We start from the raw sequence: 18418 nt of genomic DNA, 5'->3' as shown, positions 1-18418 counted from the left end.
ATTTTATAAATCCAAAGACTCCAAACATGATATCTGAAGAACATATGACAAAGGAGTACAATATCTTTGTTCATTAATGTAGCAATGCCAGAGAGGAGGGGCTGACAGACATAATGAATTACTTACTTCGACATGTTCTCCCATCTTGTCGCAGGACAAAGCCCTCATGGCACTGACAGCTGTATGAGTTGTTATTATTAATGCACACATGTTCACAGCCATGGTCAATGGATTTACACAGGTCTTTATCTGAGAATTGTTAGGAGAATCCCCTTATTAGACCATTTTTCAAATACAAAACTGTCATGAACAAGCTTTGAGTGAAAATGTGTTATTTCTTTTAAGACTGAAAAACATATTCCCCATAAAAGTTTCAGCTACTCACTCCTGCATGTTTTCCTGTCTCGCCTCAATATAAATCCCTTGTGACACTGACACATGTATGAATCGCCAGTTGGAACACAGACATGTTCACAACCATGGGTGACTGTTTTGCAGACATTTATACCTTGGAATAATGAAAATTGTGTTTAGCACAGTTAGCTAAGTAGATAAATTTCACAAAATATAAAAAAATTGGCTATAATTTTTCATGAAGGAGCTCACTTTTATGAAGCTGATTTGTTATAAAAACACAAAAACCACATTATTGTTGCATAGTATGTTTCATTAGCAGATCAGGAAGTACAAAACAAAGATTAAATAACTTACTCCTGCAAGTTTTTCCATCTTCCCTCAGTATGAAGTCTTCATGACACTTGCAGACATAGGAATCACCAGTATTAACACAAATATGCTCACAGCCGTGGTCAACTGAGTTGCAAACATCTTTATCTGAGAAAAGTGGATGGGGTTTGTGAGGTGAGGCTTGTTATGGAGAGATGGTATCCTTTTTAAACCAGCCCAAATATTTGGAAATCACAAACATACACGTGTGCACTCACACCCACAACACTTGAAAGCTTCAAATAAAAATACTTTTATAGCTCAGGCTACTCACATCTACATGTCTTTCTATCTTCCTTCAGTATGAATTTTTCATGACACTGGCAGATGTAGGAATCTTCAGTATTCACACAAACTTGTTCACAGCCATGGTCAACTGAGTTGCAAATGTCCTTGTCTGCAAACAGGAGAGTTGGTAGTCAGCACAGATCAGCAGAGGTCTTCATTATTTTATGTGTAATTCATCCAGTTAAGTTCCTGTGCTGCTTACTTCTGCAGGTTTTCCCATCTTCCCTCAGTAGGAACCCATCATGGCATTTGCAGGTATATGAATCACCAGAATTAACACAAACATGTTCACAGCCATGGTTGACTGATTTGCAAATATCTTTATCTGAAAACAGATGACAGCTTTTGTTGGTTAGTGCATTTCTACACAATCACGAGCTGCAGACAAAGAGTATGTTGATAAAGATCAGACTACTTACTTCTGCAAGTTTTTCCATCTTCTCTTAGCAGGAATCCCTCCTGGCACTTACAAACAAATGAATCACCAGCACTAGCACACACATGTTCACAGCCATGGTTGACTGATTTGCAAATATCTTTGCCTGGGAATAGTTAGATAATATTTATGTGGCTTGTTAGTTAAAGATTTTTTTTATAAATACAAAGACTGGGGGATCACTCCCATGAGCAAAAAAAGATGGAAGCTTGCAAACTGAAAGTAAATCTCTTTCTAATTAAATGATGGACATCTTAGCTTACACTGAGTATAGTATCTATTCTGTATTATCTGACCAGAACTTCATAGTTTGGATGACGTCCAACTGAAAATAAACCATTTTAGGATTGATCTGACTAGATTAAGGAGGAGGAGGGTTTTACATTAAGAGCACTAAGAGTGAAATGAGGGAATAATTTAGTACAGTCATTTAGCACAAATGTATGCTGGTAAAAACAAAACTAAGAAAAACACCAGAGAACATGATTTAACCATAATTCTTAACATCTATATATCAGTGCCAAGAGTCTGCATAAACAAAACCTGAAAGAATAGGAACTACTTGTTTAAGACTATAAACAAAATCTAACTGGATTGCTGAAAATTGACGCGAGGACTTGTATGACTGCAATGTTAAACCATTTGGTTAAAACCTCTTCAAAAAGGATAGATGGGCAGAAAGTGCAGAAGAAAGTGGAGCCACCTATCAACATTCCCCTTTTCTTCTTCATGCAACACAAAAGAAATATTAGTTTCTAATGGAGAACTACCTTTACACAAAAAGTGGCCTCCTGAGAGCCAAGTTCAAGTTGTCTCCTGAGGTTTATATTTTTAGAAAATTTCAACCTGTCCCAAATTTCACGGGGGTCTCCTGCTACCAAAGGAAAAATTCCAAAAACTACTACATAGTTGTAATATTCTAAATCAAAAATAATTAAATTTAAGACATGGCAATCTAAACTAGATCCAGGCATAGTGGATAAGGGAGAAATTACAACATAAGTAAAAATTAGCATCTGCTTATACACATCTGTGTACTACCCAGAAACATTTGCTTATAAACAGAATAAAATACAAACTAGCAGCAGACATAGCTATTACTTCAGAAGGATGAATTTTACATAGCTGAAAGTAAGTATGAGGCAGACTATTTTGGGATGCAGGGGGAAATAATACTAGTAATAAAAACCATCAATGATTGCACTATTTAAGGTTATTTTATTAGACACCCCCCAAAAATGTAGTCTCACAATCCAAAAAGAATGCCAGGGTAGTTAAAAATCTAGAAATTGAAGTTGAAAACATCTATAAGATTTGAAAAATGACTAAAGAAAGGAACATTCACTGTATTTACTGAATGGGAAAATATTAGGAATTTAAAACCACTGAAATAATAAGATAAAGGACAAGGGGGTGCACGGCCAACCAAATAAAGGGTAGTATGAGTACATTATTTAGATACTATTAGAAACAAAAGGCATTCTAACAATGTATTATTAATTAATAGACAGAAAGGTAGAACTGCTAATCTTCATGCAGAAATATAAAACATTTTGGTGTATTCAGATCTGAACCTATGAAATAGATTACTGCTGACCTTGTTGGAGTGAAGAGTTTCACACTGTGTGAAGTAGGTCACACAGCATCTACTGAACACACACACATTTTTGAATCAGAAACTCCAGATAACTTGCAGCAGAGAGTTGCAAAAGAGGTTTCTGAAGAATATCTTGTATGCTTAGTGTTAATTTTCAGTAGCTCCTAGAACTCAGAGGAGGCCCCAAAACACTGAGTTCTCTCCATTCCCAGTGTATGTGTACACACTGAAAAAAGTACTGTGGTTCCAGCGTTTTAAAAGATGAGTAGTTCACTGTAAGCCTGCCAGATTGACATTTATCTGAATTAAAATAATGCAACAGATAATGTGGAACTTGAGTCAGAGTAAAATCAAAGAAAGAGGAATAATATCAATCAACTTGGTGTTATGGAAAAATAAATCCTGGAAAAATGAAATAAATGTCTTAATTGCTGATGAGGCTGTTTCTTAAAGTTTATTCTGTTCATACAATGGAGCATTCAAAAAGGCAGCAGTCTTGGTATTATTTTGATTAAAGAAACAGACTACAGAATCAACATTATGTGGATTTACACTGGCTAGAAAGGTCTTCAGAACCAATTGTGGATGGGTGACTATTAAGTAGCTTTAAGAATTTGCCTTGCTTCTCTACTACTTAATATTTTTACGGACAGCCCAGAATAAGACACAAAATAATCACTAACAAAGTTTGCAGATTACTCCACTTCTGAGAGACTAGCAAATAAATATAAAGCAGCTGCTGATATAAGGTAACATGAATCTTTTTGGGTAACAGCAAATCATATGTATTTTAAAATAGCCAGAATTAAGGATATACATTTAGAAACAAAGAATGAAGGCTGTACTTACAGGACATGGGACACCTGTAATGCTGAGATTCCTAAATAACTTTTGATCATGGTAGATAACTAATTGAACATGAGTACTAGCAGAATATTTTGGTCAGAGACTAACACTATCTTTTATTAAAAAAAATATTAAGCAAAAGATAAATGATAAAAAAAAAATTAAGTAGATCCAAATAAGAATTAGATACGTTATTGTTCCTCTGCCCTGGACCCTGCTGAATTTCCTATTAGAAGACTTTCTTTCACTGTGGTGCATCCACAAGGATGCTGATAAACAGCAGAGGTTTTAGGGGAGCAAGAAGCAAGTTATAAAAAGATTAGAAAACATAAAAAGCCTGAAGGAGTTTCATTTGCTTATTATTTACAAAAGAACATGCTAAGAGGTTACAGAACAAGTTAAGACATGATCTGCATGAATATAGACAGAAGAACACAGTGGTAATTAGAACTTCAACCCAGTACAGTAAAATGCAGCAACATCCTATGCTCAAGATTAAAACTCAGTATACTTAATTTGGAAATGGAGTTTACATTTTAAAACCTACATTCAAACCTTACAATTGGCTGATTTTTCTGAAATGTAGCTTTGGTTCAAACAATCCTGTATTCAGACAAGTCTTATGATCTATAGAGAAAAATATTCCATTCTGGCTACCATGAACCAGTGAATAATATTCTAACAAGACAAAAATTAAATTTCTTCTTTTATTAATAAACTACTTACTTCGGCATGTTTTCCCATCTTGCCTTAGTACAAATCCATCATGGCATTGGCAAGTGTATGAATCATCACCATTAACACAAAGATGTTCGCAGCCGTGACTGACAGATTTGCAGATGTCTTTATCTAGGAATAATTTACATTTTATTTACTACAGTTTGATAAATAAGAACACTTCCAAGACTTTAAAGACTAACAGGAGTAAACTGCTAGTAAATACAGAATTTATTCTCCTTTTTGCAAGGAAAAATCTCAATTAAGAAGAACTGCCTCTAAATAATATGTTTCTCCTGTGGATGTCTGAATATAAAAAATATAGTAACATTAAAATAACTTACTTTTACATGTTTTCTTATCGTCCCTCAATACAAAACCCTCATAGCACTGGCAAAGGTATGAACTATCAGTATTCACACAAATATGCTCACAGCCATGGTCAACAGAATTGCAGACATCTTTATCTGTTGAAAAATAAGATTGCCATATTTAAAATATATCTACAAATGTGGAGATTATAAACAAAATCTACTAAAGAGCAGGATACTTACTTCTACATGTTCTTCCATCTTCCCTTAGTGCAAATCCTTCATAACACTGGCAGATGTAGGACTCATCAGCGTTAACACAAACATGTTCACAGCCATGGTGAACTGAACTGCAAATGTCTTTATCTGAGAACAGTTGATGAGATTTGGTTAAAGCACATCTACAGCAAATGTATCATGCAGAGAGAAGTAACAGCTTTCATTAGGTCTACTGATACCACTGGAATAAATAGGGTAAATTTTAGGGAAACACTTTTAACTCTTGGTACCTGAACATTTTTGAGTATTTTCTGTTTCTAGTCTGTCAGTTAATCTATTAAAATACACTATTTTTGTCCACAGAGTCACTTACAAGCATTTGGAAGGTCTGAATGTATAAATATATAAATACTACTCCTATATTATACATATGAAGACTATTCATTTATTACGACAGTAAACTGTTGTATTTATTCGAATGCTTCTCAGATCTACATACTGTAAATAAAATTCTGTGAGTAATTCTCAGAGTACTTACTTCTGCATGTTTTCCCATCTTCTCTCAGCAGAAAACCCTCATGACACTTGCAAACATAAGAGTCATCTTCGTTAACGCAAATATGTTCACAGCCATGGCTGACTGATTTGCAGATGTCCTGTCCTGGGAATGATTGATATAAATGTAGGTTTTGAATGAAAACATGTTAGAGAAATATAGCTGTCAAAAGGAAGTTTGTTGCTTCTTTTCCAGTAAGAAGTAAAAAATACCCATTTCCTTCCTTGCCTGATGTACATGCAAAAGGGTTCAACAGATACCAGTCACTCACTTCTGCAGGTCTTGCCATCTTCTCTCAGTACGAATCCCTCACGACACTTGCAGATGTAGGAATTGTCAGCATTAACACAAACATGCTGACAGCCATGGTTGACTGATTTGCAGACATTTTTACCTGGAAATAATTTAATATATAAAAAAATTCTGTTAGTTAAGGGCAGTATGTTCAAAGTTAACTTGCTTTTAGCATATCCTAACTTTTTGAGATGGGCAGAATTTGTCTCTGCACAGAGTAACAGAAGAGGGTGATGTTAAGAAACACCAGCTAAGAATAAGGAGCTTTTCATTCATCATGGTAATATCTGGATGCCTTTAATATTTTTTCTGTAAATAATTCTTAACAGCAGATGTTGATATTAGATATTATGGGGATTGCAGTTACAAAATACTGAATGCCTATGAGTTATTCCAATACTTATCCATGATTCTTCTTTGGTCACTTGGTGACTTATGCTATAAAAGTTGAGAAAAATTTGCTGTAATTTTTTTCCTTGATATCTGCCATAACTCATCATAACTGTGTAATGTAGTCAAATTTGCAACACAATTATGATATTTCTGTTGCAATCATCCTTATCCTGTTGGACATGTTGGACAAAATGAACTTTCCATTAATAATGTTGCAAGCTTCATGCTGGGTAAGACTTTATAAACATTATATATTTTTGCCTTGAAATTTTAGAAGAAAATCATAGTCATCTCAACTCCAAACATCTCCCAGTATGTTTGGATCCACAACTGTCCAATTTCAGGGCTACTTTTTAAATGGCTCTGGTGTTTAAGATGTGATTCAGGTGACTAAAAGTATGCATTCAGTACCATTTTTGATGCCCCAGCATATCCGCGACATTGGCATACTGCTGGCAAATATGACACCAAAGGGGAAATACGACCTCTTGAAATCCTTGAACATTTAGGCAATCCAATCCTACCTTGCAGATTTCTTCTACATGTGTAATATTAGACTCTGAGTTGCTGACTAATGACTTACGTTTACATGTTTTCCCATCGTTACGGAGCCTGTATCCTTCAAAACACTGACAAGTATAAGATCTGTCACCATTTACACATAAATGTTCACAGCCATGATCACTTAGAGCACAATGGTCAACTCCTGTAGGAGCAATCAAAATTATTTTAAAATTTAACCAATAGTGACTCAATTATTTTTCATCTCTAGTATTTGCATTCCATATAAGAAAGTAAATATAAATACATTGAACTGCTTAAACAATAATTCAGTTTCTCATCTGATTATAAAGCTTCAGTAAAATGTAAGAGGTCCTAGAGGTCCTACTTTTCATTTTTTACTTTAAGCAGAGTTGAGAACTCATACTTTTCTGTGTTTAACATAACTAAACAGAGTTTGGATTGGATTAAAGTGGATTTAAAAACCTAAATACTTTGGCAATGATTTTATATAAAACACTGGCAAAGACATAAAAGCTGCCTTGTGAACATTCTTTAAATAGTCTCTAAATTGTCTGAAGTGAAGGTGGCAGTCCCGAGAATTCACTTGTGGACCTGACCCAGTTCCTGTGACAGCAAGAAGAAAACCTCTCGGATGTCAATGGGATTTGGCTTGAACTATTCAAGATTTTACAAAGAATTGCAAATGACAGGTACTATCAAATGTGGTCCACTTTTCATCTCAAATTTCCAAAGTGCTTCTTCTCTGTCATATAAAGACATAGGGCTCCTGAGACTTTGCAAGCAGCACTTGCTACTGTCTATTGGCTACACACTTTTTTTTTTTTGTAATGAGTTGTCAGAATACAGATTTGGTTACCATTAGGTGTTCCCGTAGCTTTCTTAAGATCCTTGAGCCAGTGTATATAATACTAGAACATCCCAGATGTTTTCTCACTAGGACTGGTATATGTTAAATGCTAATCCCTTCAATTCAACTTATTCAGGAAATTGCAAAGTGCCAAAACTCTCTTCATGGCAGCTTAAAAATGTTCACGAGGTTTCAACATTTCATCTAGAGCTCAGGAATAGGACAAATCTTTCCTAAATATATATGAGGACAGGGTTATGAGAAAAGGAGCTCCATTTCATTGCACTGAGCACCATTTTCATAGAATCATAGAATATCCTGATTTGGGAGGGACTTGCTAGGACCAATCAAAGTCCTACTACTGGCCTTGCACAGAACGGCCCCAAAACTCACACCATCTGCCTGAGAATGTTGTCCAAATGCTTCTTGAACTCTGCTGCTGATAGGTTTCCAAGTGCAGCCTGAAGGAAAATAACTCAGGAATGGAAAATCATCTCTTGTTACTAGGAAGGAAAACTGATTTTCTGTTTCCAAGTTGATAAAACTCCATTATTTAGCTGTTTCTAAATTTTCAGTGGTACTGCAGATAAATATCAAAAAAAATGCTTTTAGTAGACTCTACTGTTGTTACATGTACACTAATCATATTTTTGTGTTACTGTCTGCCCCCTTCTAGAGAGCTGCAGGGGCAGACAGAAGCAAAGTCTGTCCAGGTTTTGGATGGAGCTATGGAGGCAAATACAAGGATAAATAAAATACAAAGGCAAATTGTCTTTGCTGATTTGCCTCACTTCTCTCTAGATAATTTTCATGACTGAGGACTTGCAGTTTGTCTTCTTTTAAAACTTTGTGCCTGAGAGCAAAAAAAAGGGTGAACTCTGGAGCTGCTCCAACACTCTACAATCTTGAAAGATAATGTACCTCCAAAATCTGGAAAAAGTGGACAGAACACTCTCACCAAAGAGGTCCATAAAAAGTCAACAGGTAAAATGCACTCATATTCTTCTTTTTCTGCCACTTTCAATACATTATTTTTCTAGGGAAGGAGGCCATTCAACTGTTTGTGAAATTGTATAAATTCTCAATGATCATTAGATTTGTAAAGAATGGAGAGCTGCCAGGACAACCGCTCACTTATTAAGGGTTCCCATGCTAAATGTAAAGCTCAGTGTGGGACTCTCAGTTCTTCTCATGCCCCAGGTAAGGTGGGGCAGTGTGCCTTGGGGATACTGCTGTCCAGATGACCTGTCAGACACATTTGTCATGTGACTGAAAAACTGTCCTCAAACCTGAGGATGAATAACTCTCCCAAAACTTTTCTGAATATATGAGGACTAACAATTATCTTGACAAGTATTCTTTCCTAAATACTTTTTCTGTTTCTGCTTTCAAATAACTATTAAAGTATTACTGAAAAGCAGACTGTAAGACTAAATTGAAGGTGAGTCCTTTTCCCTGTATGGAAACAAAAACCTTTCCCAAGGGAGCTGAAATAAAGGATGTTCTTGCAAGACTCACGTGAGCAGGTTTTTAGGTCCTCATTGATGACAAATCCTTCAGAGCACTGACAGACATAGGAGTCACCTGTATTCAGGCACAGTTGCTCGCAGCCATGATTGCTTTCAACACAGTGGTCCACTCCTATTGATTTGTGTTAATGATTGAAGAAATCACATTGGTGTCTTAGATACATAAACTATGACACTGTAGTTAGTACATGATGCAAGGGAAAAAGATTGGTCCAGCTTTTTACTTATGCAAGTGTCCCCACCTACTTGAGTAACCTGAGTTAATTAACAACACCTAAGTGAAATTAATACAACAACCCCACTCGGCATATAGCAAACTTGGTTTAGATTTACTTTGCCAAAAATCACAATATGATTGAACTAACACAAAGCGGAGAGCAGGGAGAATCCTGAAGCCTAGTCTGGTCTCACACACAGAATCATGCTTTCCTTCTTTGAAAAGCAGGACTCTCTCATCTGTTCACCATTAAATTATCGCAGCAAATATGAGTATTAGTAATTTTTGAAATAGAAATTATGGCCTTCAGATTATTTAATAAAGATTAGATTCTTTTTTCAACAGGATAAGAAATCACCAATTTAAAACTTTAACCTGCCAACAGGTTTAAGCAGTTAAAGCCTCATGGGGGACAGACAGAAATTACGAGTGTGAGACTCTCTTAACATGTTCCATTTCTTTGATTTTCCTATTCCAAGTAAGATGAAATGGAATATGTCTTTTAAGTCTTGTATGCAACTAGTTGTGTGAAAGACAATAGGTGGGGGAAGGGAGAGAGGTGTGAATTTGGTTTAAAAAATACATTTCCTCACAGTGGACAGCAAAGCTTTAGGGTGAGATACATGCACTTCCACATGTACTATGCAATTTGCTGACTCTGTGAGTATAGAAAAAGGACATTTTAGGAAAAAAGCTTTGAACTTCCTCATAGTGTTTTACTGTTGGATTTTTAATCGCTAGTTTTAGTTATATAGGCCCAAATCACTTTAGCTTAACTTTATCAAAAGTAGTGGAGTTCCTTCAGACACAAACATAGTCTTGCATGTCTCCTTTGCAAATCATTTACAGATGTGAACAGACACGTCTGCAGCAATTTGTTTACATTTTAAAAAATCTGTACTTAATGTTAAATCACTTATTTTAAATATTTCTGTTTATTGGTTTATTTAACTAAGCAACAAGTTTGCAGTAATTGGTCCAGATTTACCATTATATACAGGGAGACAATGTAGGCTTGAACAAATGAAGCTGAGGTGTCAGTTTTTACTAGCTAAAGCAAGTTCCAGCTGGAACCTCCTCCTTTTTCCAAGAGTTCACATCATCATAAAGAGGCTTGTGTAACTTCTCAGAGCACACAAAAAATGTGGAAACAAAAAAAGAAAATATTGTCTTTGAAAAATTACATCTGTTTGGCTCCATCTTTTCAATACAAACACCCACACCAACATGAATTTTTAACGTTTAAATATTTGGGGCTCTCATGAATTTTGTAACACACTCTTTCAAAGAGTGCAGTAATCACAAAGGTGCTAATTACCAAGCTCTGGAAATCATTGTCATTGTAAATTTTGTAATTATATGTGCTTTATTACATGTGTGAAAGAAAAAAATGCAAGCAGGGGAAAGGATGGGGAAGACTCACTGTTTTTACAAACAAGGAATGTCATAGGATAAATTAATTTTTAGAAATTCAACTTGAGATAGTCTAAAACTATAATTGTCAAAGAGTTGCAACTCATCCAGGTTACCTTAAATATGCCTTTATCACAGATTATTTAAAAATGATTATTCCCTCTCCTACCAAGTTTTTTAAAAACTTCAGTGACTGAGTATTCCTTTGGAAAAGTATGTCGTAAGTACATTGAGGAAAAATGCTGCCAATATTTTAGGTGATATGCAAAATGGTTCTCTGCAATAAAACTATTTTCTAAAACTGGGTGATGCCAAGTGGGCAGTGCTGTTGGGTTTCTCTGGGGCAATACCAATCCTTTGTTTAGCAACATTCTTCTGAAAAAGGACACCTCATTGAGTGGATCACTGAGGGTGCAGAGAAGAGATGGATCTCTTCATGTCCCCACACACCAGCATACAGCTGTCTGAGGTGTGCAGGTTACACAGTCCATAGCAATGATATGGATGTTCAGCAGCAAGCACTGCCTTTGTGTTAGACAGTGCCTTTGAGTGAAATGGCTGAACACATTTCCCCAATTATTTGGATTGAAGAAAATGATGCTTTAGTTCTCTGTTGGATCAGGGATCTCACTATAGCATTACTTCACTAGGCCTGGCTTCTTGTGGACTTTGCAGTAACATAGGTTTGCATGACTCAGAAACATCTCAAAATGGACCCAGGAGTGTTTTCTCACTCTGTTCAAACCTCTCCCTTGCAGCAAACTAATCACTGCAGTTCATGAGACACACTCATTGCTGCACGTATCGCCACGGAGTCCTTGGGTGTAACTGGGATGACATTTGCACACAAACAACTCTTCCATGTTAACACATTCATGTTCACAGACATGCTGACCTAAAGCACAGAAGTTTACTTCTGTGGAGAGAAAAACTGAAGCCAGCCATAAGGGCTTCTAAAGTATAAAACAGCTTAGAAAAACTCATTTTTCTTAAACAACACTGGATTCTGTGCTTTGGACACCTACTAAAGCTGACAGTGAGATGAGGATCTGAGAGCAGACTGCAAACACTCAGCTATGTAAGGCTTCACTTTGACCCCCAAAGATCTCCTCCTGTAGTCATCAGAAGTCACAGGTGGTGGTGAAGGAGGAATGCCTGGTGCTTGTCACCCCTCATCTATTGTCCCTGATTTCTGAAAAGGGCATATATGCAAACATTCTGTTTTATTTCACAAGCTTCACTAACATGACCCTTGTTACAACAAGATTTGGAATAGGAGCCTAATGCTGGAAACATCACCAGATTTGCAGCCAAATCCAAAGCCCCATAAGGAAAAATCCCCCAAATGGGAATTACAATTTGCCTTTAATTTGCAATTACATCCTTGGCAATAAATGTTTTATAGAATGCTGTTCTTTTGCTCTATTGGCTCTATTTGCTCTACCAAGGCTATTGAATCTATAAAAACCTGAATGTACTAAAATACCATATAGATAATAAAAAGCAGAATAGCATAGATTAGTGCAAAAGCAGCACTGTGCAGACAAAAATGCTCTGTGAGAACATATCTTTAAGACTGAACAAAAATACATTTTCAAAACCAGATACATTTTATGAGTGTCTAGAAATGGAATTAGATTGCTCCAAACAAATTTCTTATTCGTAAAATATCAGTACAATTTTCTCTCCCCAACAACTGAGTCACGAGATCAGCTATTTCATTTTGTTGAATATATTCTCTCTAAACTTTAACACATTAGAAATTTGCTGTGATTTCAGGCCTCCAAACAAAAAGAGCTGTAACAGTATGTCTTTCTAAAGTAAGTGGCATATGTGACTGGTTTATAACACTGACATTGCAAATGCTTTTTTTACAGTTTTTTTAGGAAATGGTGAAGTTTTGTATGTGACTCTAAGTTGATTTTGATATATGTGTTGTCTGTTTAATACATTTCCAAGCTGATGAAATGTATCTGTCCTTGGCTAAACCAACTGGGTAAAACAAGGTGTTGTTTTTTTTTTTTTTTTTAATTTCAAAGCTGCTCACGTCTTTACAAGCCAAGGCCAGAAAGTTTCAAATAAGTAATGAACTTACTATAAGTAATTTTGGTTCCTACATCAATTCTCAGGTTTTCATAACAGTCTTCAAAAATGTCTAATATACAAATTAATCTAAAAACAGAGAAATGTATACTTTCCCAGCATGATTCATCCAGTTAAAATTCAAGTTTATAAAGAAACATTTGTTTCAACCTTAATTACAGAGAAAACTTCCATCCTTTCAAAAGGGAAACAGTTCACTGCAGGTTCAAGAAATAAAAGCAGATTAACTTTATTATGTCCAAAGGACTACTCACTTTTGCATGTCTTCTTATCTGGATTAAGTCTAAACCCTTCTTGGCATTGACAAAAATAGGAATCATCTGTATTAACACATTCCTGTTCACAACCATGGTCCTGAAGAGAACAATAGTCTGGTTCTAAACAACAAAAATGTTTGTGTCAGTGAGTAATATAATTTCTCAGAAATAAACTAGGTAAAAATGAGTTATTTTGTTTTCTTTTGCATTTTTTATTTCCTTAGGCACCATTTTGGTGTTTTACCATATTGTTTCAAACCATGAAAATAAAATATTTCTTTCTTTCCAAATATCTGCTATACTGATGTACACCTGACATATAGTACAAAGAATTATTAGAGAACAGAAATAGTTCATGTAGTAGAGAAGTTAGAATCTTAAACATTTCTTAACATTTTGCAGCTAAGCCTTATACATTGCCTCATCAAAATTGCCTCTACTCACTCAGAGCATGTTAGACATGACGTGTAATAAACACACAAACATACTTTTGTATGCTGTTCATTAGATCACAGCAGGACAAACAGGTCATCAGGAGTGTGGATGTTTTTAACAGCTCTGAATGCTTGTTTCACAATTCTTCCATTTGAAATGCCCATGGAAGAGAAGATGAGCAGTCTAGAAACAGCTACCACTTGTGGGTAAAGTAACTTAGAAAGGATAGCAATTGTGCACTAAGCACTGAGATATTTCCCCTATAGAGTTTATCACTATTGATGAAGTCAACGAACCTGACATTCACTTAGATGCAGTGTCTACCCATCACTTAGATTGTGTCAGTGTAGTTAATTTATATTAGTGAAAAATGCTCCTAACCCCTCATCAATGCTAAAAGTAGATAAACAAGTCACAAATTACATAAATCACACTTCAAAAAACATCCAGGCTTTTGAACACCTCATTATACAACCTGAAAACTCAGGGGTTTTTATTATTCCCAGAAGTTAACTAATTATTCCCACAGGTGATTTGCTTTCAGAGGCATGGACAGTTCTTTCTTTGGATTCATGGCAGGTTAATGGAATTGAGTCTTTATATATGATGAAAGCCCTTTGTGATAATAAACCACCTATATTTTCAGAATAAATGAAGTGGAATGTGATTTCCTAAGAAAACTTGGAAGGACTATGTTATAATTTCTGAACATCAGTCTGTATATTAATTAACAGTGATAACATTAATTAACATTTCCTTTACCAAAGCTTTTTTGTACAGCATATGCACATACATATATACATAACATGGAGATATCTTATCTGTTTACTAAAATGAAAATTAGAAAATATATTTTTGTTCAAGAGGGCACCAAAGAGACAGAACCCATAAAGCCACATGTGTGCACCAGAGGAATGCAGCTGCATGCCTTCTGGACCTAAGCAGTGCTGTGGTGCATTTACCTGCTCAAATCCTTGCTCACTCAAGGAGAGATTTTCCTGGATAACTGATTCTGAAGATGACCACAATGGCTGAAAAATATGTATGATCTTTGTTGAAACCTTGAGGCTATTCTGTTTCGGACACTAAAAACACACTTCACAGGGCTTCATTAACACAGCCCAGATTAAGGATATTAACAGAGCCCTGCCCAGCTACAAATTATGTGAATCCAGAATTCAAACAGGCCTTTCGTAAAGAGCAACAGTTGAGGCTCAGCAGCACCAGTACAAGCAGAAGCTGCCATCTGTCCTCTTGAGGGGAGCAGCAAGAGTGGCAGGAGTCTCCTTAATAGTGGCTTGAATGTCCTCCACCTGCCTCACTGATAAACCAAATTTGCTGTGCTCTTCCAGCCATAGAGCATTCTGATGGTGTTGGAAAGGTTGGCTTCATGAGCACTGCTCCTTGTGTTTCATTCTAAGAACTTTGGAATGGTTCCCAGAGAAAACATTTGTTAGATATGCATGACCATACTGACAACACTTATTTCCAAGCATTTCTTTGTAGCCATGAGCATAAAGGCTTACTTTCTATTTTTGAAAGGGAAGTCAGGATTCTGAGACAATCAGGAGATCTCAGGAGTGGGCACCTCAGGCCTGCTTGCTGGTGCAGAGAACTGGTCTGGCATGGGTGTGAATCTTGACTACTTGGCCATCATCCCTGAGACTCAGTACATAAGCCAAATATGTAGAAATTTATGTTAGAAGTTTTGAAGTCGCAGACATTTTCAATCCAGTGATCTGTAGTTTGTTTGCATTATTTATGCAGACTCAAACTCAGTGTGATTCATAACATGTGGGAACTAAGGGACACTTTTGCTCTGAAGAGCTCTCATGCTGTCTTGACTTTTGGGCATTAAGAGCTACACAGTTCTTTCATTCATGCTTTAATTTATCCACAAGGCTCAGAGGATATCAAGTATAAGGAGCAGTGGCTTAGTAAGTCACTTATTGTGCTAATTTATGCCTAATATGTCTCAAGCAACAGATAGAGGATAGAGACAGGTCAAGCCTGAAATACTACTTTCCCAGAATATTCCCTCAGATGTCAACATTCTGTGAATCATCAATTTAAATAAGTTAAAATAATGCATAAGGCCATAAACTAAAAATCAGTCAAGGCATATGAAATGTTTATGCAGTTTTAAGGACTTTCTTTGGTTCAAACTGGAGGAGAAAACACTGTTTAAACTCCAAATTCTTAAATCAAAGAAATTAATGAAAACTTGTGCTTGGGCAGTGGAAAGCACACTAAAATAAGATTTCAAATACGTGGAAGTATAATTAGCCAGCCCTTAGCTGACAGATACTTGACAAATGGGAATGCTAATACAATCTACAAATGATGTTAATCACTACAAATACTCTGGCCCTTGGGAAGCAGAAATTTCATCTCACCTGACTCTGACCATCTAAAAATTATGTGTCTAGTCTGGCAAGTCATCCAGACCCCCTGTATATTCAAGGAAAATACAGGCACTTACATAAATTTGTGCCAGAACTGGGAGCAATCACCTTTGAGAAGTGTATGTCTCTTTCCCTTGATGGTAAGAACACATGTACAGCCTGGATTACATGTTTTCTTCCTACATGTTCAAATTAAGTGGAATAGTTATCAACCATAATACACAATATAAATACAGTCTATAGGCTAACCAAGTATCTCATCAGAAGGACTGAAATGCCCCTGAGTCTGGGTAAACACAGAAATTCAGTGCTATATTGATACATTTTTTCAGAAATAATGTTTGAACATATTATTCAATGATATGGGCTAAATTCACCACTGGCAGCAGCAGCAATCATCTAAAACGAATGGAGCTTGCCTCCTTACAGGCACAATAGTAATATTTCTTTATCAAAGCCCACATTTATGAAGAAAGGTAACCAGGAGGGTACATTAAGGTTTTCCCTTGACATTTCCTGAAAAGGAGCTATGACATTAAACACTGTGGAGGTTTTAGGTTGTTTTCCCAATTATGGGAGGCCTTGGCATGAATATTTTCTGGTCTGTCAGATCCCTCCGCTTCATGTCCATTCCTAAGTCCAGTAATTTTTGATTTTTAGCTTGGTATCAAATTTGACAAACAACAAACAAGCAAAGCCATGAAGTTATTATAAGCTGGTAGAAACATGGAATCCTGGTAGAAGATTCTGATACTGCCAGAGCTTTGTCACACCATTAGAGAACTACTCTGGAGAAAAATCCACAGAAAAACAGACTGCAATGTTTCTTCTGATTGGAAAACTACTCATTATTTTAGATCATCTTACAAAGTAAACTGATTATAAATTGTCTTGCACAGACTTGTGTGTTTACCCAGCTGAAAAAAAAAAAAGAATAATCAAAGAGACATCCAAGGCAAAGCTTTAGCTTTTTGTTGTTGAAAAAGATCCGGGTTTCATGTTAAAAGCTTCCTGTTCATAGGAAGGACCTTTATCCTTAGGCCCTCCCCTCAAAACATCTTGGTTTGCTATCAAGACCTTTGGCTTCCAGGGCACTCCAATGTTTTCTCTACCTGATGCATTATTCAGCATTCCCAGGACCAGTGGGAGGATTACTGCTGACAGATGGAAGACAGAAGTATAAACTGATCATAATTAAACTTTATCACAACTTACTTCCACAAGTTCTTTTGTCTGGATTTAAAATGAACCCTGGGTGGCATCTACAGTAATAGGAGTCCTTGGTATTAACACATTCATGTTGACAACCATGGTTATCCAAAACACAGTAGTCTACAACTGAAAAAGAACAAGACAAACATGCAATTAGGAAAAAAAATTAGAACTATTATGCATAGATATTATGGTTCTAGAGACACACAGTAGCTATAAAAAAGGAAAAGCTGATGTAATTGCTGTCCTGAAAAGCTTGTCTGCAAAAAGTAGTGCATTCACAACAACAGTTGGTAAATTCGATTTTAAATGAGTCCTGAATCATTTCTCAGCTTTGAACATTTATCAGCTCTCAGATTGTCAAGAGCCTTTTCAACATGTTTTCTCAGATCTGGAAACCATGCCTCTGTAACTCTGTCCAGATGTTCACACTAGGCCAGGGCATAGAAAAGTTTGTTTGATTTAGTTCTGTCTTCTGTCTCTCAAGTCCCAGTCCTGGAATTGCTCTACTTTTCCTTAGTTCCCTCCCAGCTGTATTAATTCTCAGGAGCTGTTCCTGTAGCCTGAGTATACAGGAGAATCTTGGCATTATCTTCTACACTGAGGACTGTCACAGTACATTCATTCCCTCTAATGTGCTCCAGATTTGTTCTGTACAAAGCAGCTACAACTGCAAAGCTTGAGAGCTTCAGGCTGATATTTACCATAGATATTCTGCTTATGCCTTTTGCAAGGAAAAAAAAGTCACAGGCAGTCCTGTCACCTATTTCATAAGTCTGGTCATTTATTACACAAATCCATATTTAAAAGTTAGATTGCCAAAGGGTTATAAAGTAATACTTCAGAGTCTGCTCTGTCAAGCCCATTCAAAGTTGCTAAAGAAATTAAAGGATTTTTAAAATTTCTTTGCAGGTTCAGCTTCATCTTCACAACAAAAAGTCTTAGAAGAAATTAAAGATAAGTCACAAAGCTGGTGCCCTGCCTGCAAAGAGCTGCCAGGCCTACATTAGGAAAGTGTACCCGATTCTTTCTGCAGAAGACAGTAAAGTGCTTAGCTTCATACCAAGACAGGTTCCTCTTTGCCAACTGAGT

The 18418-nt window shown here is 36.2% G+C and overlaps 1 protein-coding gene across 2 annotated transcripts in view; it reads right to left on the bottom strand.

Moving 5' to 3' along the window:
* MATN2 (matrilin 2) overlaps positions 1-18418 on the bottom strand; it is a 61335-nt gene that overhangs the window by 13537 nt on the left and 29380 nt on the right. The window contains exons 6-20 of one of the 2 annotated variants that reach the window (XM_053991489.1): positions 17330-17452; positions 13272-13394; positions 9274-9396; positions 6967-7089; positions 5968-6090; positions 5679-5801; positions 5165-5287; positions 4955-5077; positions 4620-4742; positions 1434-1556; positions 1217-1339; positions 1001-1123; positions 712-834; positions 386-508; positions 127-249 (exon numbers count right to left, since the gene is read on the bottom strand). In XM_053991489.1, coding sequence (XP_053847464.1) covers positions 127-249; positions 386-508; positions 712-834; positions 1001-1123; positions 1217-1339; positions 1434-1556; positions 4620-4742; positions 4955-5077; positions 5165-5287; positions 5679-5801; positions 5968-6090; positions 6967-7089; positions 9274-9396; positions 13272-13394; positions 17330-17452 — 1845 coding nt within the window. The remainder of the gene's footprint in view (positions 1-126; positions 250-385; positions 509-711; positions 835-1000; positions 1124-1216; positions 1340-1433; positions 1557-4619; positions 4743-4954; positions 5078-5164; positions 5288-5678; positions 5802-5967; positions 6091-6966; positions 7090-9273; positions 9397-13271; positions 13395-17329; positions 17453-18418) is intronic. The other variant, XM_053991498.1, reaches the window with a different exon arrangement.

This window comes from Vidua macroura, chromosome 1 (assembly GCF_024509145.1).
Source record: "Vidua macroura isolate BioBank_ID:100142 chromosome 1, ASM2450914v1, whole genome shotgun sequence".
Lineage (NCBI taxonomy): Eukaryota > Metazoa > Chordata > Aves > Passeriformes > Viduidae > Vidua > Vidua macroura.
Note: the sequence above shows the minus strand (reverse complement) of the source record. Positions and strands in the feature narration are given on the sequence as shown.